This window comes from Phocoena phocoena, chromosome 11, assembly GCF_963924675.1.
Source record: "Phocoena phocoena chromosome 11, mPhoPho1.1, whole genome shotgun sequence".
Taxonomy (NCBI): domain Eukaryota; kingdom Metazoa; phylum Chordata; class Mammalia; order Artiodactyla; family Phocoenidae; genus Phocoena; species Phocoena phocoena.
The window spans coordinates 25161180-25187648 of record NC_089229.1 but is presented as its reverse complement, the minus strand read 5'-3'; the positions used below and the strand labels follow the sequence as shown (position 1 = coordinate 25187648).

The 26469-nt window shown below is 43.1% G+C and overlaps 1 protein-coding gene across 1 annotated transcript in view; it reads right to left on the bottom strand.

The window, feature by feature from the left end:
• CCDC38 (coiled-coil domain containing 38) overlaps window positions 1–26252 on the bottom strand; it is a 40866-nt gene extending 14614 nt beyond the window's left edge. Inside the window, exons 1-6 of the mRNA XM_065888150.1 lie at window positions 26052–26252; window positions 18970–19135; window positions 17471–17535; window positions 14986–15149; window positions 14796–14876; window positions 3381–3538 (exon numbers count right to left, since the gene is read on the bottom strand). Of these exons, the coding sequence (XP_065744222.1) occupies window positions 3381–3538; window positions 14796–14876; window positions 14986–15149; window positions 17471–17535; window positions 18970–19135; window positions 26052–26252 (835 nt within the window). The remainder of the gene's footprint in view (window positions 1–3380; window positions 3539–14795; window positions 14877–14985; window positions 15150–17470; window positions 17536–18969; window positions 19136–26051) is intronic.
• Window positions 26253–26469: the final 217 nt, after the last annotated feature.

The window sequence follows — 26469 nt, the reverse complement described above, 5'->3', positions numbered from 1 at the left end:
GTCACCCCTGTCCCAGAAGGTCCCTCCCTCTTCCAGAGCGTGTCCTCACTGACACCTCCTCCTCACCAGGAGCAGCTTAGATGCCACCTGATCTGGAGGGTGTTCACTGATTCCGCCCTTGCTTTCCGAGTCTCTCACTTCTCATCTGGGCTGAGAGTCCTTCCTTTGCATGCCTGTGGCACCCTGAGCTTATCCTTCCAATGGCCTTACCACATTATAGTGTAACTGACGAATTCCTTCTCTGTCTCCCTCACTAGTTGGTAAGCCCCTGGAGGGCAGAGACTGTCTTTTATTTATTGCTGGCCCTGCAGGGCACTCAATAAATATGTGCTGAGTAAATGAAAGAAACTAGGAGAGTGGTGAGCTTTCTGAGAGAATGAATGTGACGTCTGAGTATTACTGTGTGCATCAACATGAAGAATCCTTATGATATTCTGTATTTGATTGTATCTTGACTCTGTTGATGTCAATATCCTGGTTGTGATATCATATTACAGTTTTGTAAGATGTTACTATTGGGGGAAACTGGGTGAGCCGTAGTGGGACCTCTCTGTATTTTTTTCTTACAACTGCGTGTGAATCTACAGTTATCTCAAAATGAAAATTTAATTAAAAACACAGCAAAACAGTGACTCCTAAATGCCACAGAAGTGCAGTCACCCCAGGGCCCCTGGAATTCAGAGCACAGTGTCTGTGTGGCTTTTGTCGTGGATAATACAGTGCTGGCCCAGATCCTTCCTTTGGGGCTGGTGTACCCATCCTAGACATCACTATATTTTCTTAAAAGCTCCCCTGGGGTAGCTAGGGTTGAGAACTACCAATTTATGAAATAATGAGTATAAATGAGTCAATAATCAAATAAGGGAAGAAACAAAAAATGCTTTATAGTCTCATTGCAGCAATTTTGAATGACATGGTAAAATTGCAAACACACAAGTCAGCAGTGGATTCAAACAACTGGGCAGTGAATTCTGAGAGGCAAAGACCCAAGATGCAGGGCGCAGGCGGTTTCTGCAGATAGCAGTTGTAGGCCCTCATCAAAGGATGCAGGGAGGCCTATGAGAGCTTGGTCACCTCAGGAGCACATGGAACCACTACCTCCGGCATCTGTTAACGGTGAGTGTGGATACATGGTACGTATGTTAAAGAGAGGCTAAAAGAAATATTTGCTTAAAAAAAAAATTCACAGTTTTCAAGAGAGTTAATCAATATGTACTGTACTTTGATAAGGATGGTTTCTTTTGCTCTAGGGTGGGAGTGGTCGTCTTGCACGGTTTTGCTGTTCAAAATGTCCAGGCAAAGTCCATGTCATTGGTGATGGTGGAAGTGAAAAAAAAAACGTAATTAGAAGTGAGTCCTTGCTATTTGGTACAAGATATTCATTTTTTCTGCACTGATATGCCCATTACTTTTTAAAAATTATTATTAGAATAATAATCGTATAGGAAATAGAGCTCTTTTATTCTACTACTTTTGGTTCCAAGCATAAAGTCAAAGGCACTGTTTGGGGTGGGGGGGGTGCATTTTGTCAAAAACGTGGCACAACTATTAAAGGTCACAAATCAGGGACATAGATGGTGAAATATAAACCATGGTTCTATCTTTACCTAATCATACATATTTCTAATCACAGATTTTAAAAGATCAATATATAAAATAAAAATGATGGACTTCAATTATTACATCTTGTGGAGAGACCTACCACAGGCCCATACAAGTCGCCCATGCACTCATTCCCCTGACACCAGTGTCTGGGCCTGACCCTGGTCTGAAACTGAGAAGTGGGCAAAACTGGTCTTGGGTCTCTGCATCCACTGACCCCCAGGTCCCCCCCACAGCCAGGCCACACTTCCTCATGCCTGTGCTCTCGTGACTTCCAATCACCCTTTCTGCTATTCTGTCTTAAAACCACAGCAGGTCCCAGTCTCCCACCCTCTACTTGGGAAGTTCCTACTTATTCTTCAAAATCCAGCTCAAACATCACCTCCTCTTAAAGTCTCTTCTGGGACTTCCCTGGTGGCACAGTGGTTAAGAATCCGCCTGCCAATGCAGGGGGGTCCGGGAAGATCCCACACGCCATGGAGCAACTAAGCCCATGCGCCACAACTACTGAGCCCATGCACCACAACTACTGAGCCCGCACGCCACAACTACTGAAGGCCGCATGCCTAGAGCCCGAGCTCCGCAACAAGAGAAGCCCCCGCTCACTGCAACTAGAGAAAGCCCATGTGCAGCAATGAAGACCCAACACAGCCAAAAATAAATAAATAAATTTATATATATATAAAAAAAGACTGTTCTAAATGCCTCAGGCATAGATCACATTTTTTGCTTTTGCTCCCAGACCCCTCACTATCACTGCTGTATCGTTTGCCCTATTGTATTGTATTGTATAGTATAGGTCCAGGGTACAGAACTATGTCCTGTTGGTCTTTGTGTACTCAGAGTCTTAAAAAGAACCCGTTACATTGTATGCCTCCAATATATACATGGTGAGTGGGGGAAGAAAAGAAAATGGATGAAGAACCAGTGGGTTCTACCACCGCCATAAATTACCATCTTAAGCTTTTAAACTGATACTGGAACACATATTACTAAAACGTCTTGTTGAGGGATGTTATTTAAACTGAGTGACTTCTATATTCAAGATTTTAAAGAGAAGAAGACATTGACCCCACCACCTACTTCCTCCACCCCCCTCCCCTACACTCTACTCCAGATCCTCTAACAGGCACTCTACTCCAGATCCTCTAACCTTAATTGTGTGACCAGGAGATTTGACAAATGAGAAATGTGTCATGTTTTTAGATAGGAAGGTTGATTTTGTAAAGCTGCCCATTTTTCTGAAATTAATTATGTTTTATGGAATTATAATAAAAATGTTACAAAAAAATTGGTCAGGGAGTTGGGTGTTGGGTTAGGTAGAACTTTGCATAATGATTCTGAGGTTCATCTAGAAAGATAAACAAATACTTTTTTTTTTTTTTTTTGCGGTACGCGGGCCTCTAATTGCTGTGGCCTCTCCCATTGCGGAGCACAGGCTCCGGACGCGCAGGCTCAGCGGCCATGGCTCACGGGCCCAGCCGCTCCGTGGCATGTGGGATCTTCCCGGACCGGGGCACGAACCCACGTCCCCTGCATCGGCAGGCGGACTCTCAACCACTGCGCCACCAGGGAAGCCCTCCATGTATATATTTTTATTGCTTCATATCTGAAATTAACCTGAATTTCCAAATTAATAATTTATAATATCAGAGATAGTGGGATTGTTCAGGTTCTGCTTAAAATAAAAATTCTGACTATTTAATAACAAACATTGAGGCAGAATATTTTAGAATTAGGGATATTTACTTAATTGAATTTAAGAATATGGGACTTACTTGTCATTATACTTGGAAGCTTGACATTCACATTTTCTTTATTCTTTGACACCCTTTTCATTGCTTGCTGGATTTGCCATTGTTTTGGAGACAATTTCAGCAGAAAAAATCCATAGTTCATGTACTCTTTAAGGAGGAATTCTGTTTTTGCTATTTCACTACTCAAAAGAAATAAAGATATGATTAGATATACCTGTGTGAAAGCATGTTCATTTTTTAAAAAACGTTTTACAAAAGTCATTTTCTTGGTCATGTATTTGAATAATAATTTGCTTAACAAATATTGTAAATATGGCCATAAAAATATGGGCTTCGGGCTTCCCTGGTGGCGCAGTGGTTGAGCGTCCACCTGCCGATGCAGGGGACATGGGTTCGTGCCCCGGTCTGGGAAGATCCCACATGCCGCGGAGCGGCTGGGCCCGTGAGCCATGGCCGCTAAGCCTGCGCGTCCGGAGCCTGTGCTCCACAACGGGAGAGGCCACAACAGTGAGAGGCCCGCGTACCGCAAAAAAAATTAAAATAAAAAAAATTTTAAAATATGGGCTTCAATAAGATATGAGACAAGAGGCAAGAAACCTGTAGGACGGCTTCCCTCGTGACACAGTGGTTAAGAATCCGCTTGCCAATGCAGGGGACATGGGTTCAAGCCCTGGTCCGGGCAGATCCCACGTGCCGCGGAGCAACTAAACCCGTGCGCCACAACTACTGAGCCCGCACTCTAGAGCCTGCGAGCCACAACTACTGAGCCCATGTGCCACGTCCACTGAAGCCCACGTGCCTAGAGCCCATGCTCTGCAACAAAAGAAGCCACCGCAATGAGAAGGCTGCATATTGCAACGAAGAGTAGCCCCCGCTCACCACAACTAGAGAAAGCCCCTAAGAAGCAACCAATGCAGCCATAAATAAATAAATTTATAAAAAGAAACCTGTAGGAATGTTACTTGAATAAAACATGCCTGAGGATATGCACACATAGAATAGACTGATGATCGTGTTACTGGGCAAGGGCTCACTGCCCAGTGTGCATAGATGCCAATACTATGGCACCGGCTTTTGAGAAAAGAAAGAGCTTTACTGAGAGGTTGAGCGGCAAGACGACAGGAGGCAAGGCTCTCAAATCTGTCTCCTTGCCTGTCAACCTCTCAATAAAGCTCTTTCTTTTCTCAAAAGCCGGTGCCATAGTATTGGCTTCTATGCGCATCGGGCAGCGAGCCCTTGCCTGGAACAATTTTGGCGACCACAAAGGGACATAGGTCTTCTGAGTGCCTGCCAGAGGCACTGTGGCCCTTAGTGGAGTGTGTGCCTTGCCACCAATCCAGAGTGGTTACCTAGACTGAATCTGTCTGGAGGGTCACCTGTCAGGTTCCTGCTTCCCCAGCCTGGAACTCCAGCTTCCTTGGTGCTACTTTCACTTTTGAGAAAAGAAGCAACTCCTGGATCAGAGGTCTTTTGGGTGAGTAAGCTCATTAAAATGCACCTGTGCCTGTCTAATAACCTTGTTGGGATTATAGTTTAGAGCTCCAACCTGGGGAGATTTTTGTTGGGTTAGATTCCCGAACCTTGGGTTAGAGTCCCATACTAAGGGAGACAATATAAAAGGTTCTAGCCCCTGAGGTACTCAAAGGATGGGGTTAGAGTCCCAAACCCTGGGTTAGAGTTCCAGGCCTTTGGTTTCATTGTTTATCTATGTTTGTCTATGTCTGACTGTTTTATTTGTTAGGATTGGCTGATAGCGGTTGGCTCTTGTATGACTGTACCAAAACTTTATTAAACCAGATATGAATGAGGGCCCTCTGACTCAGGAGACCAAAGACATTACTCCCTGACTAGAAACCTTGCCTTATGGAGGTGTGGGTTTTTTTTTCTCACTTGTCCCTAATATGATTGCCCAAAGGTATTGATACAGGGGTGTATTCTTAATGGAACCAGCCCTGATTACCTTGTTGGGGTGAGAGGGTAAAGGAGAAATGAGGGTGTGTAAAGCAGGAAAATCCTCCATCCCAGAGGAACATACCCTGTTCTTGGGTTAAAGGAATTCTATATAATTGGACACATTTTGGTTTTCCCTTACTGAGAATTTTAACCCTATTTTGCATGAGCCAAACTAACAGGGAGTTAGCATTGAACTGCTTTTAAGTCTCTATGTAAAAGGAAAGTTTGCTTGGAGGAACAAACATTGGTGGTGGTGCTTAAGGCCATGGACTACATACATGGAGGCCTTGGGCTGAATGCATTCCACCTAGAAATAGCCCAGACGTCTAGATTAGCTCGTCTGTGATCTCTGCTTGGGAGGTAAAATGTTTTGGTCATCTACCAGGAAGATTAAACACCAACATGCTCAGAAGGGAAGTGAGGGCTTGGGTATTTCAGCCTGTATCTTCCTGAATTCCTCTCTCAAATTCAGCTCTAACTGAGTCTAAGACAGCCTCCTCACTTCACTTTCTTCAAGGTGGTCCAGTCACCTCTTTCACCCTCCTCCTCATCGGGTAAGTTTTCTGAGCTGGCGAGGGAGACAGTCTGGACTTTCACAGGCCCCTCTGCAATAGGCAAGCCTGCCCTTAGCACACAGGGGAAAATTATTAGGAGCCTCTGGCCAAATTGACTACAGTCTTGGAGCTGCCAGGCAGCTTCCTCAGCAGCTGGTAGCATGCGTGACTTTCAAGCCACAGGTCTTAGCAATCACCTCTAATGGAAAGTTTCCAGTGTTCCCTAAGTGAACCCTCACATCCATGCTGGCCATCTTTGACTCCTCATTGGATTCTTGGGGGAATTCATACAGCCAAGTTGTGAATAGTCACTACTTCATATGCTTGCTTCTTTCCAGAAACCAACTAGGAGATGAAATTGGTTCCCAAATTGTACGGTTCTTGCTTTCTCCCTCACACCTCTTGAGGCTGTCTGCTGTTCTGGGAGGGGTGGGGTCGGTAGGAGTCAGGGAAGGCCATTTTCTAGAGGTTTGCAATCCGTAGACTGTTCTCAGCTCTTGGGTTTGAAACCCGGGGCACTGGCTAACTGTTGACTTATGAGTTGCTTGTTTGCACACTCTCTCCAAACGTCCATTCTCAGGGGGGCCAGCTAACCCCTCAGAATCAGCACTAAGGTGGAATCATTGAGGGGGCAAGCCCTGAGTGTGCCCAGGTGCTTCCTACAAAGGAACAAAGTATGCCCTGAGCCCCAGAGTGGCAAACCCTGGTGCTTTCCTTCATCTCCCATGAACGCAAGGGTTTTCCAGGTGCAGCCAGCATTGCATCCCACGGACGTCGAGTCTCTGATAAGACTGACGTCGGGCCCAATCCATGGAGGCTGGGAAGAGGCAGCAGGCATTTGCTAACGGCAGTTGTTCCAGGCTCTTCCATGTTTTTGCTGGCCAAGAAGTAAAGTACTTGGAGCACAACGATGGAGGCAGCCCGGTCAGCCAACAACAGAGCTCCTGCTTCACAAAGGGGCTTTTTTTTCCTCCAGAGGATGGACTTCCACATGGAGAAATCTTGGCTGTCCTACCATCAGCTCTGCTTTGCACTGTGAATATCAACTTTCCTCAGATCAAGAGGAAGCAGGTACAAGTCATTTGACTGTTTTTTTCTAACTTATTTTGCAATTTTTTCAGCAGCGTAACCAAATTAGGTCTTTATATCAGAATAAGAATTTGCAGAATAGATGTAAAATCATGGTTCAGAGGCAAGACCCTCAGGAAAAGCCTGTCTTGCCTGCAGTCAGAGCCTAATGATGATCTCGACTTACTGCATTTGGCTTCGCCTTGGGCGCCCTGTGGCCCTCCCGCCATACGAAGGGGGAAGTCCTGCGTGGCGTGCCAAGACTTCTACCAGCGATCCTCCTACAGCCACAGCCAGCCCTACCCTCATACCCTCCTTACCAGAGAGTCAGAAGGGATCGACTCCCCTCCCAGTACCTGCCAGCGTATTCGATTCAGTCCACGTGGTCCTCTGCCTCAGGCAGGGCAATATCCCTTAAGACAAGTTCCTGCCCATCTAGATGACCAAGGTCAACCCAGAGGGTTGGTATCTGTGCACTCCCCCCTTTTCTACCTCTGATCTATATCACTGGAAAAAAACCATATTTAAAGCCCAGCTTTCTGTACATGCCTGATGCCCCCGTTCCCTTGTTGGGGCAAGATCTACTAACAAAATTAAATGATTTTCTCACCAGACATTAAAGTACTCCCAGATCAAACCTGTGCCCTCTGAGCTGTACTGTTACAACTGGGAGACACGTCCTTGAGGAAATTCCACAAAAGGTAAGAGCGGATGTTTGGGCTGCAGGAAGGCCAGGGGGAGTCAAGATGTCTGACTCAATAGTAGTAAAACTCCACCCAGGCACCAAGGCTCCCAATTTAAAGCAATACACTTTAAACAGGCATTCAAAGAAAGGTATAAACCCTCTGATAACCACCTTTCTTAAATGCCAATTAATCGGACCCCGTCAATCCCCGTATAACACTCCAATCCTGCTGGTACAAAAACCCGGGGCCAGAGATTATCATTTTGTACAGAATTTGAAAGCCATTAACCAAACTGTAGGAGATATACATCCCGTGATGCCAAATCCTTATACTTTGCTTCTAGTAAAACTAAGGAAGCTTCAGACCAAAATGCAACCCTCACTTTAAACTTTCTGGCAGACTGGGGACAAAGTCTCCAGGGGAAAAGCGCAAATTTCTCAACCAACTGTAAAATACCTAGGATTTGAGTTATCAAAAGGAAAAGATCCCTTATTGCTGGATCGAAGGGAAGCGTTAGCTAGGGTAGCTGTACCCACTACCAGAAGGCGATCGCTAGGATTCTTAGGAATGGCTGGGTTTGGTAATATTTGGATTCCTAACTTTGGACTCATGGCCAAACCCCTATATGAGGCTCTTAAAGGAAATGACAATGAGCCATTAAGTGCACTGTGGAATGCCATAAGGCATCTCACACCATACAAATGACTGAAGAAGTCTGTTCTAGCAGTCCTAACCTAACCGATCAGCCTTTAGAAAGTGCAGATATGGATATGTTTATGATCGGGAGCAGCTTCGTGGACTGGGGACTCCAGAAGGCGGGGTACACAGTAGTAACTCCTCAGGAATCTTAGAAGCAGAAGCCCTCCCTCCAGGTACGTCTGCCCAGAAGGCAGAGCTCATGGCCCTCGTAAGAGCCCTGTGCCTCAGAGCTAAGAAAAAGGTAACCATTTATACTGAGTATGGCTTCTCTGTCATGCATGCCCACGGGGCCATGTGGAAAGAGAGACATCTACTAACATCAGGAAGGGAAGAAATTAAACACACATACATTGCCCGGGCCACCAAAAGACTGATATTAATACAGCTAAAGGAAATATTCTGGCTGATCAGGCTACAAAATGGGCAGCCAGAACCCCAAACCCAGGTCCTAAGGCCCTAGCACTCATTCTACTTACTCCTGTTTAAGCTCAGTATTTAGAAATGGATTCAGAGAGAACAGAGTAAGGGGGATTTCATGCTGATTCTCAAGACTTAGAGGGTGATCAGTACCAAACAACCAAACAAGGCTGGATTTATACTGAATAGGGACTAGTGCTCATTTAATGGAAAGAATTACTACTCATCTACATCAAGGAATGCATCATAGGGAGGCAACCTATCATTGTCTGCGACAGTTTGTTGTTGGTCCACAGATGCAAAGGACCATTTAAAAGGTAATACAGAATTGCAGGATCTGCGCCAGAAAAATACTAAACCGGGCCACCCACAGTAATAAAAGGGGTGCAAACCCGACAGACAGAACCAGGAATTGACTGGCAAATAGACTTTAATATATGCTGGTATTTGTGGACACCTTCACAGGATGGGTCGAAGCTTTTCCACGTTGGACAGACAAAGCGTCCAAGGTAACAGAGGCCTTACTGAAAGAAATTATCCCTCGTTTGGGGTTGCTTCATTCAATTAAATGACAACAGAGGAGCTTTCATACCCAAGGTAACTCAAGGGGTGTCTGCGACCCTCGGAATACCATGGAAGTTACATGCTTCACGGAGACCTCAGTCTACGGGAAAGACTGAAAAGATGAATCGTACCTTTAAAGACAATTGCCGAAATATGTAAGGAAATCCACTTAACTTGGGATAAGGTCTTATACCAGTTTCCCTGCTTACGGTAAGGGTAGCCCCTAGAAGTAAGTTCCAGTTGAGCCCTTATGAAATGTTATATGGGAGACACTTCCTGAAGACTAAGTATTATTGTAGTCTTGAAAATGATCATACTATAAAAGAATTAGATACTATAGAATGTGTACAGTCTCTAGGTGTTACTTTATCTGCTATATATAAATATGTTTCTAGTCCATAAATGTTTCCCACAGACATTCCCCTGCACTGCATAATCTCAGGGGATTGGGCCCTCCTTAAAACTTGGAAAAATCAACACCCTGAGAATCAGCTGCAACCTGAGTGGAATGGACAATTCCCAAACAGGGCACACTCTCCATGGACTGAGGAAACAGGAGGACCCAACCATCCTAACACAGGAGGGAAACCCACTACTGATTTTCCCACGCTCATTACACGTGTGAACCCTTAACTGACCTTAAATTACTTCTCCAAAAGAAACAGGAGAGCTAAGGCTCCACCTGGCCAGGAAAAGAAATGCAGACATCTTCAATCTGAGTCCAGATCAGGCCTATATAAATCCAAATTCAATCACTAAAAATGTTAAAAAATAACATATTTTCTTGCATTCCCAAAGACATAAGGTCCATTTTTGAAGGACTGTTAAAATTAGGAGCTATAGTTCTGTGTATCTTAGAGTTAATCCTTTTACTCATCAAATTTTGTACTTGTCTGCATTTTGTTTTAAAAAGGCCTCCCCAGCTCGCATGATGATTGCCAAGACGTAAGAGTTCAAGGTGGGACTCATAAATAGTTACATTTAAGTGCAAAACAATTTCATTCCTCTTATAAAAATCCAAGCCCTTTAATCAGCAGGGAGCAGGTAGGGTGGTCTTGCCCTCTTTCCCTCAAGACTGAGGAGATGTACAAAGAAAAAGGAAACTGAAACAGCATGTAAAACATTGACCAGGCGCTTCCCTGGTGATGCAGTGGTTAAAAACCCGCCTGCCAATGCAGGGGACACGGGTTCAAGCCCTGGTCCGGGAAGATCCCACATGCCGCGGAGCAACTAAGCCCGTGCACCACAACTACTGAGCCTGCGCTCTAGAGCCTGTGAGCCACAACTACTGAGCCCGCGTGCCACAACTACTGAAGCCCACCCACCTAGAGCCCATGCTCCGCCACAAGAGAAGCCACCGCAATGAGAAGCCCATGCACCGCAATGAAGAGTAGCCCCCGCTCAACCCAACTAGAGAAAGCAGCAAAGACCCAACGCAGCCAAAAATAAATAAATAAATGTTAAAAAAAACAACAACAACAACATTGACCAACTTAAACTGGTTTGCCTCAAATAGGTTGTTGATTCATCAGACTTTGAGTTATTTTAAAGACGGCACCGCACATGAGCTAGACAGGAACCCATGTCTCCAGGATGACCCCAGAACAAAGAATCTTCAGTCTACAAACTTAAAGAATAGAAATGTTGCCACCAGAGCCCTTTACAAAGAGAAGAGTCCTTAAATGAGGAAAATCTGGCTTCTAGCAGCTCGAGTAGCTTATGTGGACTGACTTAAGACTAGCCAATCAGCTTATTCCCCCAACCCCTCACATTTCTCCCCAAACCCTGGATCAGGGAGACAGATTTTAGCCCTGCCTCCTGCCTCCTTGTTAGTCAACCTCGAAGTAAAGCTCTTTCATTTCTCAAAAGCCCGTGCCATAGTATTGGGTGCCATGTGCATCAGGCAGTGAGCCCTTGCTTGGTAACAATAGATTTACTCTCCTTATTTCTGAGGGAAATATTGTATTAAGTTTCAGACATAGGGAGAAATTAGAAGACAGCAAAAGATGGCACTTATGTAAGAAGAAGAAGGGAAACACCCAGTGAGCATCAGGTAATATGCAGGGCACATTGCATGTATGATTTCATCCTCAGTACAGGGTAATACTGATGATAATAATACATATTGTTATTCCTATCTTTTGGAAAAAGAAATAAATGACTTGCAAAGTCATCTGTGTGGTAAATGAGCAAAGTCAGCACACAAACCTGGGTCTGACTCAGATGCTCACACTCTCAACAATACCCGGTGACTTGGACAGAAAGCCTTCCCCCAGCCTCACATTGCTTTCCCATAAAATCATGTTACAAAACGGACCCAGAAGGAATGTTGAAAATAACAATGGCAGTCCTTGTGAAAGGGAGCTCCACGCTTATCCTTCAGAGCCTGCCTTATCCATACCCTTGTCAATACCCTTATCAATATTACTCCTCTATCTTCAGCCTCAGTACTTCTTTTGCTCAGAACCTCCCTTAAGCCCTGCTGGGAGTGATATTGAAGAGTCAATAAATGGCGGGCTCATGTATCAGCCATCAAAAGATGTTGGGAACCCCTCATTCTACCACCACAGTATTTTTAGACTGAAAGCCTCTCTGATGTTCTACAAAGAACAGGATTAAAATGGCTACAACTGCACAGCTTCCAAGCAAAAGCTTCAGAATAAGCTCCCTTTCTCTGTGTAAACAGATGTCCAGCCCTCCCTTCAGCAAAGGACCTTTGTGGGTCATCCTGAGCCCAAAAGAGACGAGGAAATAAATAGCAGATGCTTGCAGCCCTTTGCTCTGTTAGTAGCCTGTTTTTCATGACGCTTTGCACCTTTTTAGGGTGACAAGACACATAAACGACAAGCAAGTTCTCTATGGCCAGGCTGTTTGGAAGGTTTAACTGGGTGGCAATTGTGTATAGTTTACTGTACTTTATGCAAACATAGAGGCTGGTACTCTAGTTCTATAAAGAGAATCTTCTAATTACATCATGGAGGGAAGGAAGGTCAGACAGGATCCTTCAACTTGGAGCACTTTCAACCTTAGGCTCCTGACGAAAGAGGCTGCTGAAGCCAGAATGCGTTTGAAACACACATTTTGTTAGTAGCAATAGTTTCCAAGAAACTGTCATCCAGTTCATTTGCTGTGTTTCAGACAAGCTATTGTCTTCCTCCCAAAAAAGTCTGGGATGTAAGTCTAGGACTTAGTTTTAGAAAAGAGAGAAACACTGAGTCCTCAAAAAGAAAAAACAAGTTTTAGCATGACTCGATACCAAGACCAAGTGTCTCCTGGATCGTGAAATTTCTGTTTAAGGATGTGACAGAAGGAAGCTTCTTGAGATATTTAAAATTAGATCAAGTTGACATCCACTTGACCATAGAAGAAAATATCCAGGTTTTAAAAAGAGTAGCTGGTATTAGAATAATTTTATCCCAACTCCTGCTCCTGTAATTTTTGTCATTATAAATCCCAGTTTTTTACTCTTTTTTGAAAAATTTTATTTTATTGAAGTATAGTTTACAATTTGTTAATTTCTACTGTACAGCAAAGTGATTTGATTATATATATACAGATACATTCTTTTTCATATTCTTTTCCATTATGTTTTATCACAGGATATTGAATATAGTTCCCTGTGCTATACAGTAGGACCTTGTTGTTTATCCATTCTATACAGAATAGTTTGCATCTGCTAATCCCAAATTTCCAATCCTTCCCTCCTCCTCCCCCTCCCCCTTGGCAACCACAAACCTGTTCTCTATGTCTGTTAGTCTGTTTCTGTTTTGTAGATAAGTTCATTCATGTCATATTTTAGATTCCACATATAAGTGATATGTGGTATTTGTCTTTCTCGTTCTGACTTGCTCCACTTAGTATGATAATCTCTAGGTCCATCCATGCCGCCGCAAATGGCATTATTTCATTCCTTTTTATGGCTGAGTGGTATTCCATTGTGTATATGTACCACAGCTTCTTTATCCAGTCATCTGTCAATGGACATTTAGGTTGTTGCCATGTCTTGGCTACTGTCAATAGTGCTGCAATGAACATTGGGTGTGTGTATTTTTTCGAATTATGGTTTTCTCTGGATTTATGCCCAGGAGTAGGATTACTGTATCATATGGTAACTCTATTTTTAGTTTTTTGAGGAACCTCCATACTGTTTTCCATTGTGGCTACACCAATTTACCTTCCTATCAACCGTGTTGGAGGGTTCCTTTTTCTCCTCATCCTCTTCAGCATTTGTTACTTGTAGGCTGTTTTTTTTTTTTTTTTTTTTTGCAGTACACGGGCCTCTCAGTGTTGTGTGGCCTCTCCCATTGTGGAGCACAGGCTCCAGACGCGCAGGCTCAGCGGCCATGGCTCACGGGCCCAGCCACTCCGCGGCATGTGGGATCTTCCCGGACCGGGGCACGAACTCGTGTCCCCTGCATCAGCAGGCGGACTCTCAACCACTGCGCCACCAGGGAAGCCCTACTTGTGGACTTTTTTTTTTTTTTTTTACTTGTAGACTTTTTAATGATGGCCATTATGACCATTGTGAGATGGTACCTCACTGTAGTTTTGATTTGCATTTCTCTAAGAATTAGAGATGTTGAGCATCTTTTCATATGCCTGTTGGCCATCTGTATGTTTTGTTTTGTTTTGTTTTTAGGCTACGCCGGGCAGCATGTGGGATCTTAGCTCCCCAACCAGGGATCAAACCCACGCCCCCTGCATTGGGAAACGCAGAGTCTTAACCACTGGACTGCCAGGGAAGTCCCCATCTGTATGTCTTTTTTGGAGAAATGTCTCTTTAGATCTTCAGCCCATTTTTCGATTGGGTTGTTTTTTGGTTATTGTCTTATTCGAGCTGTTTGTATTTTTTGGAAATTTAGCCCTTGTCAGTTGCATCATTTGCAAATATTTTCTCCCAGTCTGTAGGCTGTCTTTTCATCTTGTCTATTGTTTCCTTTGGCTGTACAAAAGCTTGTAAGTTTGCCTATGTCCAATTTGTTTATTGTTTGCTTTTATTTCTACTGCCTTGGGAGATTGACTTAAGAAAAATTGGTACATAAATCCAGTTTTTAATATCAACCAAGTTAGTTTCAACCAAGTGTAAGTATAAATATAAAAAATACTCCCAATTATAATTGTAAGATGACTGTAAAAGTATAAAAGCACCCCAATTTCAGAGATGTTAAAATGGGGGAAGAACAGTGCTTTAGAATGAAGATAAAAGGACACTTAGAAAATAATTTATCGTTCACCCCTAACATTGCTTTACTTCTTTCCAACTAATTTCTAGGTTTCTGTAACGACAAGTTAGAGAAATGTTTCAGCCAGAGGTCACTGTCCTGGCACCCAGGTAGAGATAATCCTTGATCGACAGATTACTTATTTTTAAAATGTGATAAAACGTATGAAGTCATCAACTGATCAGGATTAGTCCCACTGAGGTCTTGCCAGGCTCAAGTAGGTTTCAGTGGGGCAAGGACACTCGATGAGGAGAAGACAGTGCCCGGCCTCACCTTTTCATCAACTGTATCTCCATACTCGCCTTCTTCAGCTCTGCTGTCATTTGGAGTTTGCTTATAGTTTCTTGCGCTGCACTGAAAAGAAAGATTTGTTAGTTTGCTTTGTATTGGGCTGTGATCTGAGAAACTAAAAAGAAGAAAGAAGGAGGGAAAAAGGCGATCTGGCCAGAGTGAAAAAACGAACATTTTAAGAGCATCTACAGATCTCTGGTCGTTTTCTCGAAGGAACTCTTCAAAGGCCATTGCGTCTTCTTCAAGCTTTTTTTCTGCTTTCATGAGTTGTCTTTCCTTCATTGTTGTGTGTTTTTCAAACTTTTGAATTGTGTTTCTTTTGGTTGACAGAGCATACTAGGGATATTGAAAACAGAAGTGCATCAAGAACATGATTCCACATTTCTAGCACATTTCAATGGTCTCACAACAAAGGGAAAAATAACTGGCCTGGTCTGTGATCACTTGTATTAGAAATAACAGTATGCCCAGTCTTGGGGCTACAGCCTTCATTGCATGTAGGGGTTTTATTTTCAGGATAGTTAGAACGGAGACTCATGCCTTTCTTTCACTTTTATAAAGAGGTTCAATGTTGTTCCAAAATGGTTCTGCAGATCAAAATAGCTACGTATCCCCTCAGGCTCTATCCTAAAAAAAGGCCGGGGGGGGGGTTCCATATCCCTCCAAAGAGCAAGTCTACTTAGTATTATTCAGTGTCCCTCCAATACTTTCTGGGCCTTGGGAAATTGGGCTGTCTGTAGCCACAAAAGCTTTCCTGTAGGAAGTACCATGGGAGAGTCAGGTTCCAGTGATTCCTCCAAGGGGGTAGGGGGGTGGGGGGGTGTTTAACCAGCCTCAGAGCATCCTGTTTAGATCCCCAAATACAACTTTGATAGCTAGCTGCTTTTTTTTTTTTTAGTACATAAGAATCCACTTGGGTTTTTAATGCCATGCATGAAAAATAAAGTATAAACAAAGCCACATATATTATAATATAAATGGATTAGAATATGGAAATGAGATAACTTTAAAGAAACAACAACCAAAAATTAGGTACTCCAAGTTTACAACCCCAAAATATTTTATTTATTACTTTGTTTGCCAAGTAGTTACTGAGTGCCTAGTGTGTGCCAGGTCTGGTTTTTTTTTTGCGGTACGCGGGCCTCTCACTGTTGTGGAGCACAGGCTCAGCAGCCATGGCTCATGGGCGCAGCCACTCCGCGGCATGTGGGATCTTCCCGGACCAGGGCACGAACCCGTGTGCCCTGCATCGGCAGGTGGATTCTCAACCACTGAGCCACCAGGGAAGCCCCCTAGGTCTGTTTTAAGTGGTACTGATAGAGCAGTGACCAAAATAAACAGCATTGCTTTTACGAAGTATTCATTCTAGTAGAGCAAGCATGTTGATTAAAGGAGAACAAGTGGTCCAGTGGGCAAGGGCAGGGGGTTAGCCCAGGAAAGCCTCACTGATATGGTGAACGTTAAACAGAGACTGGAAGGAAGTAGGACGCAAAGCATGCAGGTATGTGAGGGAGAAGTGTTCCTCCCAGAAGGAAAAGCCTCCTGTGCAAAAGTCCTGAGGCAAGAGCATGATTGGTGTGTCCCAGGAACAGCAAGGAGGCCAGTGTGGCTGGAGCAGAGTGACAGAGTAGAGAGTGGTAGGAATGAGGTCAGAGAGCGAGTGAGCTGGGGACCAGAAAAGTCACCAGAGGTTTTCAGCAAAGGAGGGGCAGGTGTGGAGGACAGGCTGAGTTCAGAGAGCAAACGTGTGAGACCTGTGTTCAGAAGGTCTAACGTAATTCATGCGAGAGCTACTGGCAACACGGACCACAGTGGCAGCAGAGGAGGTCGTGAAAAGTAGTGTGATTACAGATATAGTTGGAAAAAAATATATTCCAAAGGATATTTGGGTGTGGGCTGTAAGAAGGAGGAGTTGAGGATAACTCCAATATTTTGGGCATAAACAACTGGAAAAATGGAATTGCTGTTTACAGAGATAGGGAGCACTGCCTGAGATTCTAATCTGCAGGGGCAGGAAGGGTATAGCAGGGGCAGCTTTGGCAATGCAAAGTTTGAGATACCTATGGAGCATCTAAGTAGAGATGTTAAGAACTACGATTACAGTTGTTGAGTCTGGAGTTGCGTTTGTGAGTCTGGAGTTCGGGAAAGAAGATCAGGCTAGAGAAGTAAACTTGGAAGCTGTTAACAGGGCAGTAGAATTTAAAGCCTCCAGCCTGGAGAAGGGTAGATAGAGCATGGGGTGAGGTGTGAGCCCTGGGCATTCCAGCATTTGGAGATCAGGGTGAAGAGGAACAAGAAAATTATGAAGGAGTGAGCTGCCAGTGCCGTGGAAGAACCAAGACATAGAGAGGCCCAGAAACCAGCTGAAGAAAGTGTTTCAAGGGAGGGTGATCACCTGGGCCAATACCTGCTGGAAGTGAGTAGAGGGAAGACTGTGAAACGACCATTTGAATTTGGCAATGGAAGTGGTGTTGATGGAATGATGAGAACAAAAGCCCTGAATGAAGTGGGTTTAGAAGAGGCTAGATCTTCAAGGTAGGAAAGGCAATGTATCTGGGGCATGAAATAGAAAAATAAAATGTCCAGGTGAAAATTTGGCAGGTATGTGCAGGAAGTCTTCTATTTGGCTAATGGGAGAAAGAAATTATTTTAACTACCTCGAGCATAAATCTGTCTCTCTGGTCATTAATAAATTCATGGACAGTCCTTTTTGTGTCTGCACCTTTAAAGAAAATTGAAATAGACTTAGGTTTGATTCATTATCCCTCAAAGATATTGTATAAAATAAAAGGTATGTAATTAAATTATTGCATACAGTATGTATCTGACTTAAAAAAAAAATACCTTCAGAGAAACCTTTTCCTAACCACTGAAAAATTACTTTAATAATATTAGCTACCATTTATTTTATGCCCATATTCCAGGAACTTCACTAGACTTTTAAAATATATAATTTAATTCTATTAATAACCCCAGTAAGGTTCTTATTACTATCCCCATTCTGTATGTGAGGTCCTGAAGCTCAGAGATGTCAAGATGCTTGCCCAAGACTGCACAGCTAACAAGTGGCAGAAAGGTATCGTCCCTGGCATCACCGTGTTGCCCAGCATTTGCCTGTTTTTCATACAAGTACAGTGCAGAATATGCACCTCCAAGAGCTTCTAAATAAGTTAACATGGCTTCCTTCTTCTACATTAATTATTGAATTCAAAGTCCTTTCCTAAGTGATTTTCTTGTTCTCCGAAGATTTTTTTGTTTTCCACAATTTGGGAAAGTACATGGATTCTGGAAGCCAAAGAAATTTTTTTTTTTAGTTACCACAGCAAATGCTGGGCACTCCATGTGTGTTCATCCTTCCTTCCTTTTAATTTTCAATTTAAAAATTTGGACAAGACACATTTTGGGGAAGATTTTGTGACTCCATCATCGTACCATTAACCACTTTAACCTCATTAGCTTCAAACTGCTATCCATCTCATTTATAGACACTTCTTGATCTGATGAGTAAGAAACGCCCATGACATTTTGATGACCAGATTGCCCTCATTCATAGAGCAATAATGAATAGCTTGTACTATTTTAACAGGTTGACTTCAAAGAACATTAAAACAGGTTATGGTTTTTTCAACAACGGGCAAACTTGCTTAATTCTATGAGCTTCCCGATTCTGGATGTAAGAGTTTCACGGCCTGAACAGTCAAGGCTCCACTTTAGAAAGTTTCTGTATTTCTACATCTGAAATGAGATGAGTGTAAAAGGTAGAACTGAGTGTAAAAGGCAGAGCTAATAGCTCTAATACTGTATCATTTTGGCCATGACCTTCCTCCTTAGAGCCACGAAAATGAGTCATAGTCTATTTCTTTTCACAGCTGCTGAACTTCCCTGACCAGGGATGGAACCCGCGTCCCCTGCAGTGGAAGCATGGAGTCTTAACCACTGGACCACCAGGGAAGCCCAAGTCTACTTCTTGGAAAAGGTATGTTTTCTTATTTAAAATAGATTTTCTCCCAACTCTCAACCCCCATTTACAAAGACCCCCTACCATATTATGAGACTGCATAGTTTGTTTTTCTCACCTCCAGAAAAGCCCCCAAACCTAACATTAACAGTAAATATTCAAAACAATATTCTTAATCAAACAGTAATTTAACCTTACCTTCTGTTAATCTGAGAATAAGAGTGAGATCTAGCCCCAGTTTTTCAGTTGAGGTACCACCTGTGTCAGCGAAGATTCCTATTTTGCCCAGGTATGAACGATTCTTCATCTGGGATGAAAAAGTAGACTTTTGGTACATTTTCATGCTGCGGTTCATAAATTTTTCCTGCCCAAGCGAAAAAGTTTAACAGAATTTCTAATATACGAAAATAATGTTGTGTTAAAATAGTGATCGTATATAAAATTATCATCTGCAGCAAGCCCTTTTCTCATTACTAATTCGTTAAACAAGCAACTTCAAGTTCTTTTGTCTGAAGGATTGTGCCAGTTTTCAATTCCTTCTCATATGAAGCTGAGCACAAAGATAGGAACATTCAACCTTGATTAAACATAAACTTCACAAACAGGAGACTGGAAAGTGTTCTGGTTTTATTTTCACCATCTCGTCTTGCTCAAAATGCAGGTCTCTTGGAGATTCCACCGATTTGAAAGGATTGGTTCTGTGGAACTGAAAACTTGAGAGCAAATGGATCTCCCCAGTAGACATTAAAAAAAATATCAGGCTTCCCACTTCTTGAATCTTTTCTCAATATCGGATACTTTCAAACTATAGAACACGTGCAGAAATCCATGACCTCACAGCTGAATTGGTTAGTAAGCATTTCTAGATTTTTTCCCCTCATTCTAATTAGGATTTAAAAAATTTTTTGTAATCAACCTTTACTTCTAGTGATAAGCAAAGCAAACCTCATGAAATCCGAACCATGGATCTGCTTCTGTACTTGTATGACCCTGAGAGTGAGTGCCTTACTTGCCACACCTTCGTCCCAGCCCACTGATCTTGTCTTTATTTAAAATTTTGATATTTTATTCATCATGGATTTTTTTTGCATTAATTTTAATTTCTTACAATAGTGAATTAAAATGTTGCTTATTCTGATTGCTGAGTTTTTGCCTCCCCCTTAAATTTTGCACCCAAGGCAAGTACCTCACTTGCCTCACGCTAATCCTTGTCCAGACTTTTATATATATTTTTTGTATCATTCAAATTTCTCAATGAGCTTATGTAATTTTTACAATGAAAAAAATAGCAATGATGTTTTCATTTGAGGGAAAAAGGGTATTCAGGAGTTTATATAAAAGGGTGTGCTCACAACAGGAACAATGGGACAAAACATCCTATCTCAGGCTGCCCGTTTAAATATTTTTGTTTTAATTAATTAATTAATTTTTGGCTGTGTTGTGTCTTCGTTGCTGCACGCGGGCTTTCTCTAATTGCAGTGAGTGGGGGCTACTCTTCGTTTCGGTGCGCGGGCTTCTCGTTGCGGTGGCTTCTCTTGTTGTGGGGCATGGGCTCTAGGTGAGCGGGCTTAAGTAGTTGTGGCACATGGGCTCAGTAGTTGTGGCTCCGGGGCTCCAGAGCACAGGCTCAGTAGTTGTGGCACACGGGCTTAATTGCTCCGTGGCATGTGGGATCTTCCTGGACCAGGGCTTGAACCCGTGTCCCCTGCATTGGCAGGCGGATTCTTAACCACTGTGCCACCAGGGAAGTCCTGCCCATTTAAATATTGACATAAGCCTCCGTAATCTCAACGAGTCACATTTAAGACCAAATGTCCCAGCAGCACTGTAGCAGATGATCAGGAATGCAGACTTTGGAGTGGACAAATCTGATTTTGAATCTTGATTTGGTACTTACAGATATGTAAGCAAGTTCATTTAACATTCAAAATATATTTCTGCCTACTGTGTGTCTTTCACGGTTCTAGGTGCTGGAGAGAGGGCAATTTTTTTTAAAAAGAACAACAACAAAAAAAGACAAAAACCATTGTTTTCATGGAGCCTACATTTTAATCCCTTAGCATCTCTGAGCCTCAGTGTCCTTCCATAAAATGGGAATAACAGTTCCACCTCTTAAGGCTTTCATGAGGATTCAATGAGGTTGTACATAAACAACCAAGCAGGATGCCTAGAATACGGGATGAATTCAGTAAATGGGAGCTACCAGGTGCAAATCATTACTTATTAGCCTGTGATTTTACTTCTAGTGACTATAAACACAAAGATGAGCAGGAGAAAACAAAATATGTTAAAGCGTATAAAAGAGAAAATATTAATAAAAACCTACAACATTGATACTATACTTTTCCAGATTACTGAAGTTTTTTCACAGGCATTAGGTTCATTCTGACAGGTAGAAAAGCAAGCTTGGTGAAAAATTGATAACACTCTGTTGGGTTGATGTATTTGGAATTTGGATGGCTAATACTAAAGATTTGCAGGAGATTTTCTTAAATTTATGCTCAGCACTCATCCCCACCCTTAAGATTCTGCTCACCTCTTTCTTGTCACATTTCCCCCTCTTCAATCCTTCTATTTAAATTCACTCCCTTCCTCATCCCTACTCTCATTCCCTTTATCCTCAAAGTCTGTCTGCAATAAACACCTTTATCCATAGGTTCTGGCACTTTTTCACTCATAGAAAAACTGGAAGTTCTCATTCCTCTAAGCCAACTGCTAATAGCAGATGTCTGCTCTTACTTCATCTCTTGAGTAATTCATAGCACACGTAAAGAGAATCAGTGGTCTCTAGAAGTTGTTATACTTCTATATTTCCATATGTATTAATCCCCCTATTGATTAATGAAGGGCTGGTGATGACCATAAAGGAGAAGAAGAGAACCAGCTATGCTTAGGAAGGGATTATAAAGTTCCCGAACTAAACCAATATGGTGTACCAACAAGGAAAAATAAGTAGAAGCTGATGAATGTCTTCGTTGTGCAAAATAAAAATAGCAGAATGACTAAACAAAGGCTCTGTACTCAAATGAGAGGGAAACTGTTGTTGGATTGCAAAGCAAATGCGTGCAAATTCACATCTAAAATACATGTACAAATCCAACTTCTGATGGATGAAAAAGATAAAGAGCTCAGAAAACCAGGGATTGAAAATGGTGGTGTGTGATTGCAAGCCATCAGTTTTATAGGCTTGTGATTAGAGAGCATGGACTCTCTTTATGCTCCTTCATCCTCACCCCTCAATTTCCCCATCTTTCAAAAGAGATGGTAAGAACAGTACCTACCTTGTGGGATTGTTAGGGGAGTTAGTTAGCATATGTCCCACCCTTTGGACAGCGTCAGGAGCACAGTAAGTGTTATGTAAGTATAAGCTCATGGAGAAAGCGCTCTAAGGAGGGAAGATACTTGGTGTGTTTGAGAAACAGCAAAGAAACTAGTGGAGCTTAAGCACAGTGAACGGAGGGGAGTGACAGCCAAGGTCAAAGAGACAACAAGGGCCCTGTAGGTCATTTACTCAGTGGAATAAAGATCATTAAATGAATCACTCTGGCTGCTGAGCTGAGAAGAGACTATAGAAGAGGTTGAGGGTCAAGTCGGGAGACCTGTTGGGAGGTTACAGCCATTGAGAGGCAAGAGCTTATGGGGTCTTGGGATAGTAGTGGAAGTGGTGAGAGGTGCTCAAATTCTAGATATATCTGGAAAGTAGAGACTACATGACTGGCTGATGGTTTGGATGTGGGGTATGAGATAAAGAGCCCAGGAAATAAAGAATGGAGGTGCCATCAACAGAGACAGAGAAGGCTGTCTGTGGGGAAAGGGGTGGGTGGGAAGAGCAAAGTTTCAGTTTAGAACATGGTAAGTTTGAGATATCTATCAATATTAGACATCTAAGGGGATGTGGGTATAAAATATACTGTTCAAAAAAAAAATACTGTTCTTCCAAGTGAACACCATGCTGGTTGGTTTAATTCTCGCATTATTCTAACATTATGCAATCACACGTGGTCACCACATTATATAAAAGACTGAGTCGGGGTCCTTTGATGTGTGTCATCGTAGGGGCAGCACGAATGGCACTGTGGAAAGATCCTGGCCTTTGGAAACAGGCAGGTTTGAATCCTGCCTCTGACTCCACCCAGCTCTTTCTCTTAGGCCTACCCAAGTAAACTCAGCGTACCTTAGCTGCTGTTTCTATCAAGTATGGATACTCATACCTTTCTTACAGCCTTGTTGCAATTTCCAAGCACAGCTAATGTATGGGAAGTGCCTACTGATGATAGACTGATAGGGAAATAATTGCTTATACTTTCTTCAGAGTAGATATCCAGATCTGTCCTCTTTCTGGTCCACTTTGTCTTGTGAATAACCACAGCACTTGAAAAGAATAGGAGAGGTAAGTGACAACTAGCTTTCCTAAGGAACCCTGAATTAAAGTTATTGAAACCCAGTCGTTTGAGAGGAATTGACCACCAATATCCATACAAATTTGGGGAATCTGACTCACCTTAGGGCTGATTCTTATTATTCCAATCTTTGTGGAAGTGGAGAAAGAGGAATTCTTTTTTTTTTTTTGCGGTACACGGGCCTCTCACTGCTGTGGCCTCTCCTGTTGCGGAGCACAGGCTCCAGACGCGCAGGCTCAGCGGCCAAGGCTCACGGGCCTAGCCGCTCTGGGGCACGTGGGATCTTCCCAGACCGGGGCACGAACCCGTGTCCCCTGCATCGGCAGGCGGACTCTCAACCACTGCGCCACCAGGGAAGCCCTAGGAATGGGGTTTTATAATGTCCAAACCTAAAGTCCTAGACCAATTCTAAATGAATTCACAATAACAATATCTAGCACATGTTATCTGAAGCAGTTTGTGTTTGATTTTCTCAACAACTCTCTCTACAATTCAATGAAAATGGATTTGCAGATTCTCTTATTAGGAGAGAGAAAGCTCTGTTTGTCCCCCACATGCAAATGAAGATTTAGACAGATTCTCTCAGACTCAATGCCTTTCAAGTTTTTCCCACCTCATTCCGGCCCAGTTGGACAAATACTAGGAGAAAGGGCTGTGAACTGTGTCCTGGGACACAGTTTGTGGAGACCAGCACTAGCAATTTTTTATTTACAGGAAAGCCAGGAGCCACTAGGTCCTTGGCCTGCTCTGGGACCCGCCTCTTTTCATTAGGTCAGAAGCAGAGCGTGATAGTGAGGAAATTACCTTCAGCTTGACCTTTAAGGACCTGCTGGCGTCAAGCTAGCTATTTGGTATGGGCTTTTCTGTTGACATTTCTGACTGCACCTTTTGCAAACTAAAAATATTACTGGAGTTCAAGAGGAAGGAAGAGTAGGGGAAAGAAATCAGCCAATTTGAGTCCCATGATGTGAAAAGTACTTTGTGAACCAAAAAGTGCTACAGGGATGCTGGTTATTTCTGAGGAAAAATGTGTTATCCTCACCCCTCCCTCTATAATTATTTAACCATGACCGGAAGAGAGAAGTCCACTCTTAACCTTTGTGCTTCTGCAAACTTCTTGTTTGCAGGAGCTTTTTGGGGAATGCTGTCTATCTGGACTGTAATTGGATACACTCAGTTCACCCACAGATATAAATTCCCATGAAGAAAAAGTATGATTTCTTTTAGACTTACCAAGAGCTTGTAAGCTTTAAGAACATGGTATATTCTTTGAAGGACTGTTGGTTGAAATCAGATCTTTAACTTAATTGACCAGCAAGACAAATAGCAGGATTAAAATAAACTAACAGTAATAATAATACTTCTTTAGAGCTAGGCACTGGGCCGAGTGATTTACACTTCATCTTATTTAAAGCTCAAACAAGTCCATAAAGTAGAATCAATTATTCCCATGATATGGATGAGGAAAATGAGGCTTAGAGAAATTAAGTAAATTGCCCAAGGTCAAATAGCTCATAAGTTACAGAAGTGGGATTACGACAAGTTTACTGAACCCCACAGCCTTCTATGTGCCTATAATTTCACCCCGTGCTTAGTTTATACCTCTAATTGCAACATCTGCAAATATGCCTATAATTGCAAAATGTAGCAGATTCAAGTCTTTAGCATAAATTTTATAAACAAAATGTTAATATTTCTCTATGAATTAGTGACTTTATGTGTTTCTATTTTCCACTGTTTCTATGGTTGTTCAAGAAATTCGGTTTGGATTTTATACTTCTTTTTTTTTTTTTTTTTTTTTTTTTTTTTTTTTTTTTGCGGCACGCAGGCCTCTCACTGTTGTGGCCTCTCCCGTTGCGGAGCACAGGCTCCGGACGCGCAGGCTCAGCGGCCATAGCTCACGGGCTCAGCCGCTCTGCGGCATGTGGGATCTTCCCGGATCGGGGCACAAACCTGTGTCCCCGGCACTGGCAGGCAGACTCTCAACCAGTGCGCCACCAGGGAAACCCCTATACTTCTTATAGTATTATTTCTCTGTATATATTATACCTTTTTTTTTAAAACTGTGAAAGACACACATCTGTTTCTGATTGTGTGTCTGAGCTGAGTAATCTATGAATTTTTTTCCCCTTTAGGGTCTCTTTTATTCACATTATCTATTTAATTCTTCCTCCCTCTTCTTTTTCTCTCTTTCCTGTCTGATCTGTCTCTTTCATGGCCGTAATATGAAGCTTAAGTATATTCGTATTTATTGTGTTCATTTAAAGGCGTTTTTGCTTTCTCTTCTTCGTTTTTAAATGGCTTTATAGTGACAAAAAATGGACTTTTAGATTTTGTGGTAGGTTTGCTGGCCGCAGCTTTCTTTTATCGTATGTTATTCGCGTCCATAAAGTGTCTTCCTTTTGATTGTAAAGTTTTTGTTTTCCTATCTTTGAATGTCCTGCAAGGCCTAACAAAGAGCTTCTAATAAAAATGTATAAACAAAATAAAATATTTGAGAAACTCAAAACCCAGTGCCTGCCAGTGTATTCACAGCAACTGACAGGCAGGAAGAGATGTGGCTAAGAATTACAGACCATCTTCCTTAAACAAACTTAATTCGGTCTCCAACCTCGGTGAGGACAGGCCCCACCGGATACAGTTGCGGTGGGCGACACTGAGCTGAAATCAATCTTACCTCGACGAGTTTGCATTCAGGAGCCGTTCCAACCTATCCTTCAGGAAGGCGAAGGATAGGGAAAGATGGGCGAAGGCGCCAATCGATTTTTTAGTCTCGGCTCTATCCTCCCCTGCCCTGCTCCCCCTTCATCTCGGGGACCGTGTAGTAGTGGATCCGGGAGCGGAGCGGGCCAACCGCAAAGTGCGCGGCACCCGCGGTACTCGCGGTCGCGCGGACCCTGGAGCGACCCCCCCCCACCGACTCCCTCTCCTTCCCATCCCCGGGTTCCCTCTGCGGGCGGCCCCCCGAGTCCCAGGCTGCCGCGAGTTTCCGGTCAGAGGTTTCTCCCCACTCTGTCCCCTCCCGGGACTCTGTCTCAGGTTCCGGTCCCTGCCCCTACCCAGGTCCCCCTCCTCCCCCATTCTGCGCACTCCGGGCCCCCTCGCCCTCGGTGACTCCTTTCCGCCAGGTCACGTGATCGTCGCAGCCCGCCTTTCTCTCTCCCCTACGCAGAGCCGCAGTTTCCTTACCTGTAAAGTAGGGACAGGACTCTCTACCACATTTACCCAGAGCATGACAAAGCGAACAGGAAAGAGAAGATTCCACTATAACGTTTATTACTAATCATCATTCTCGTTG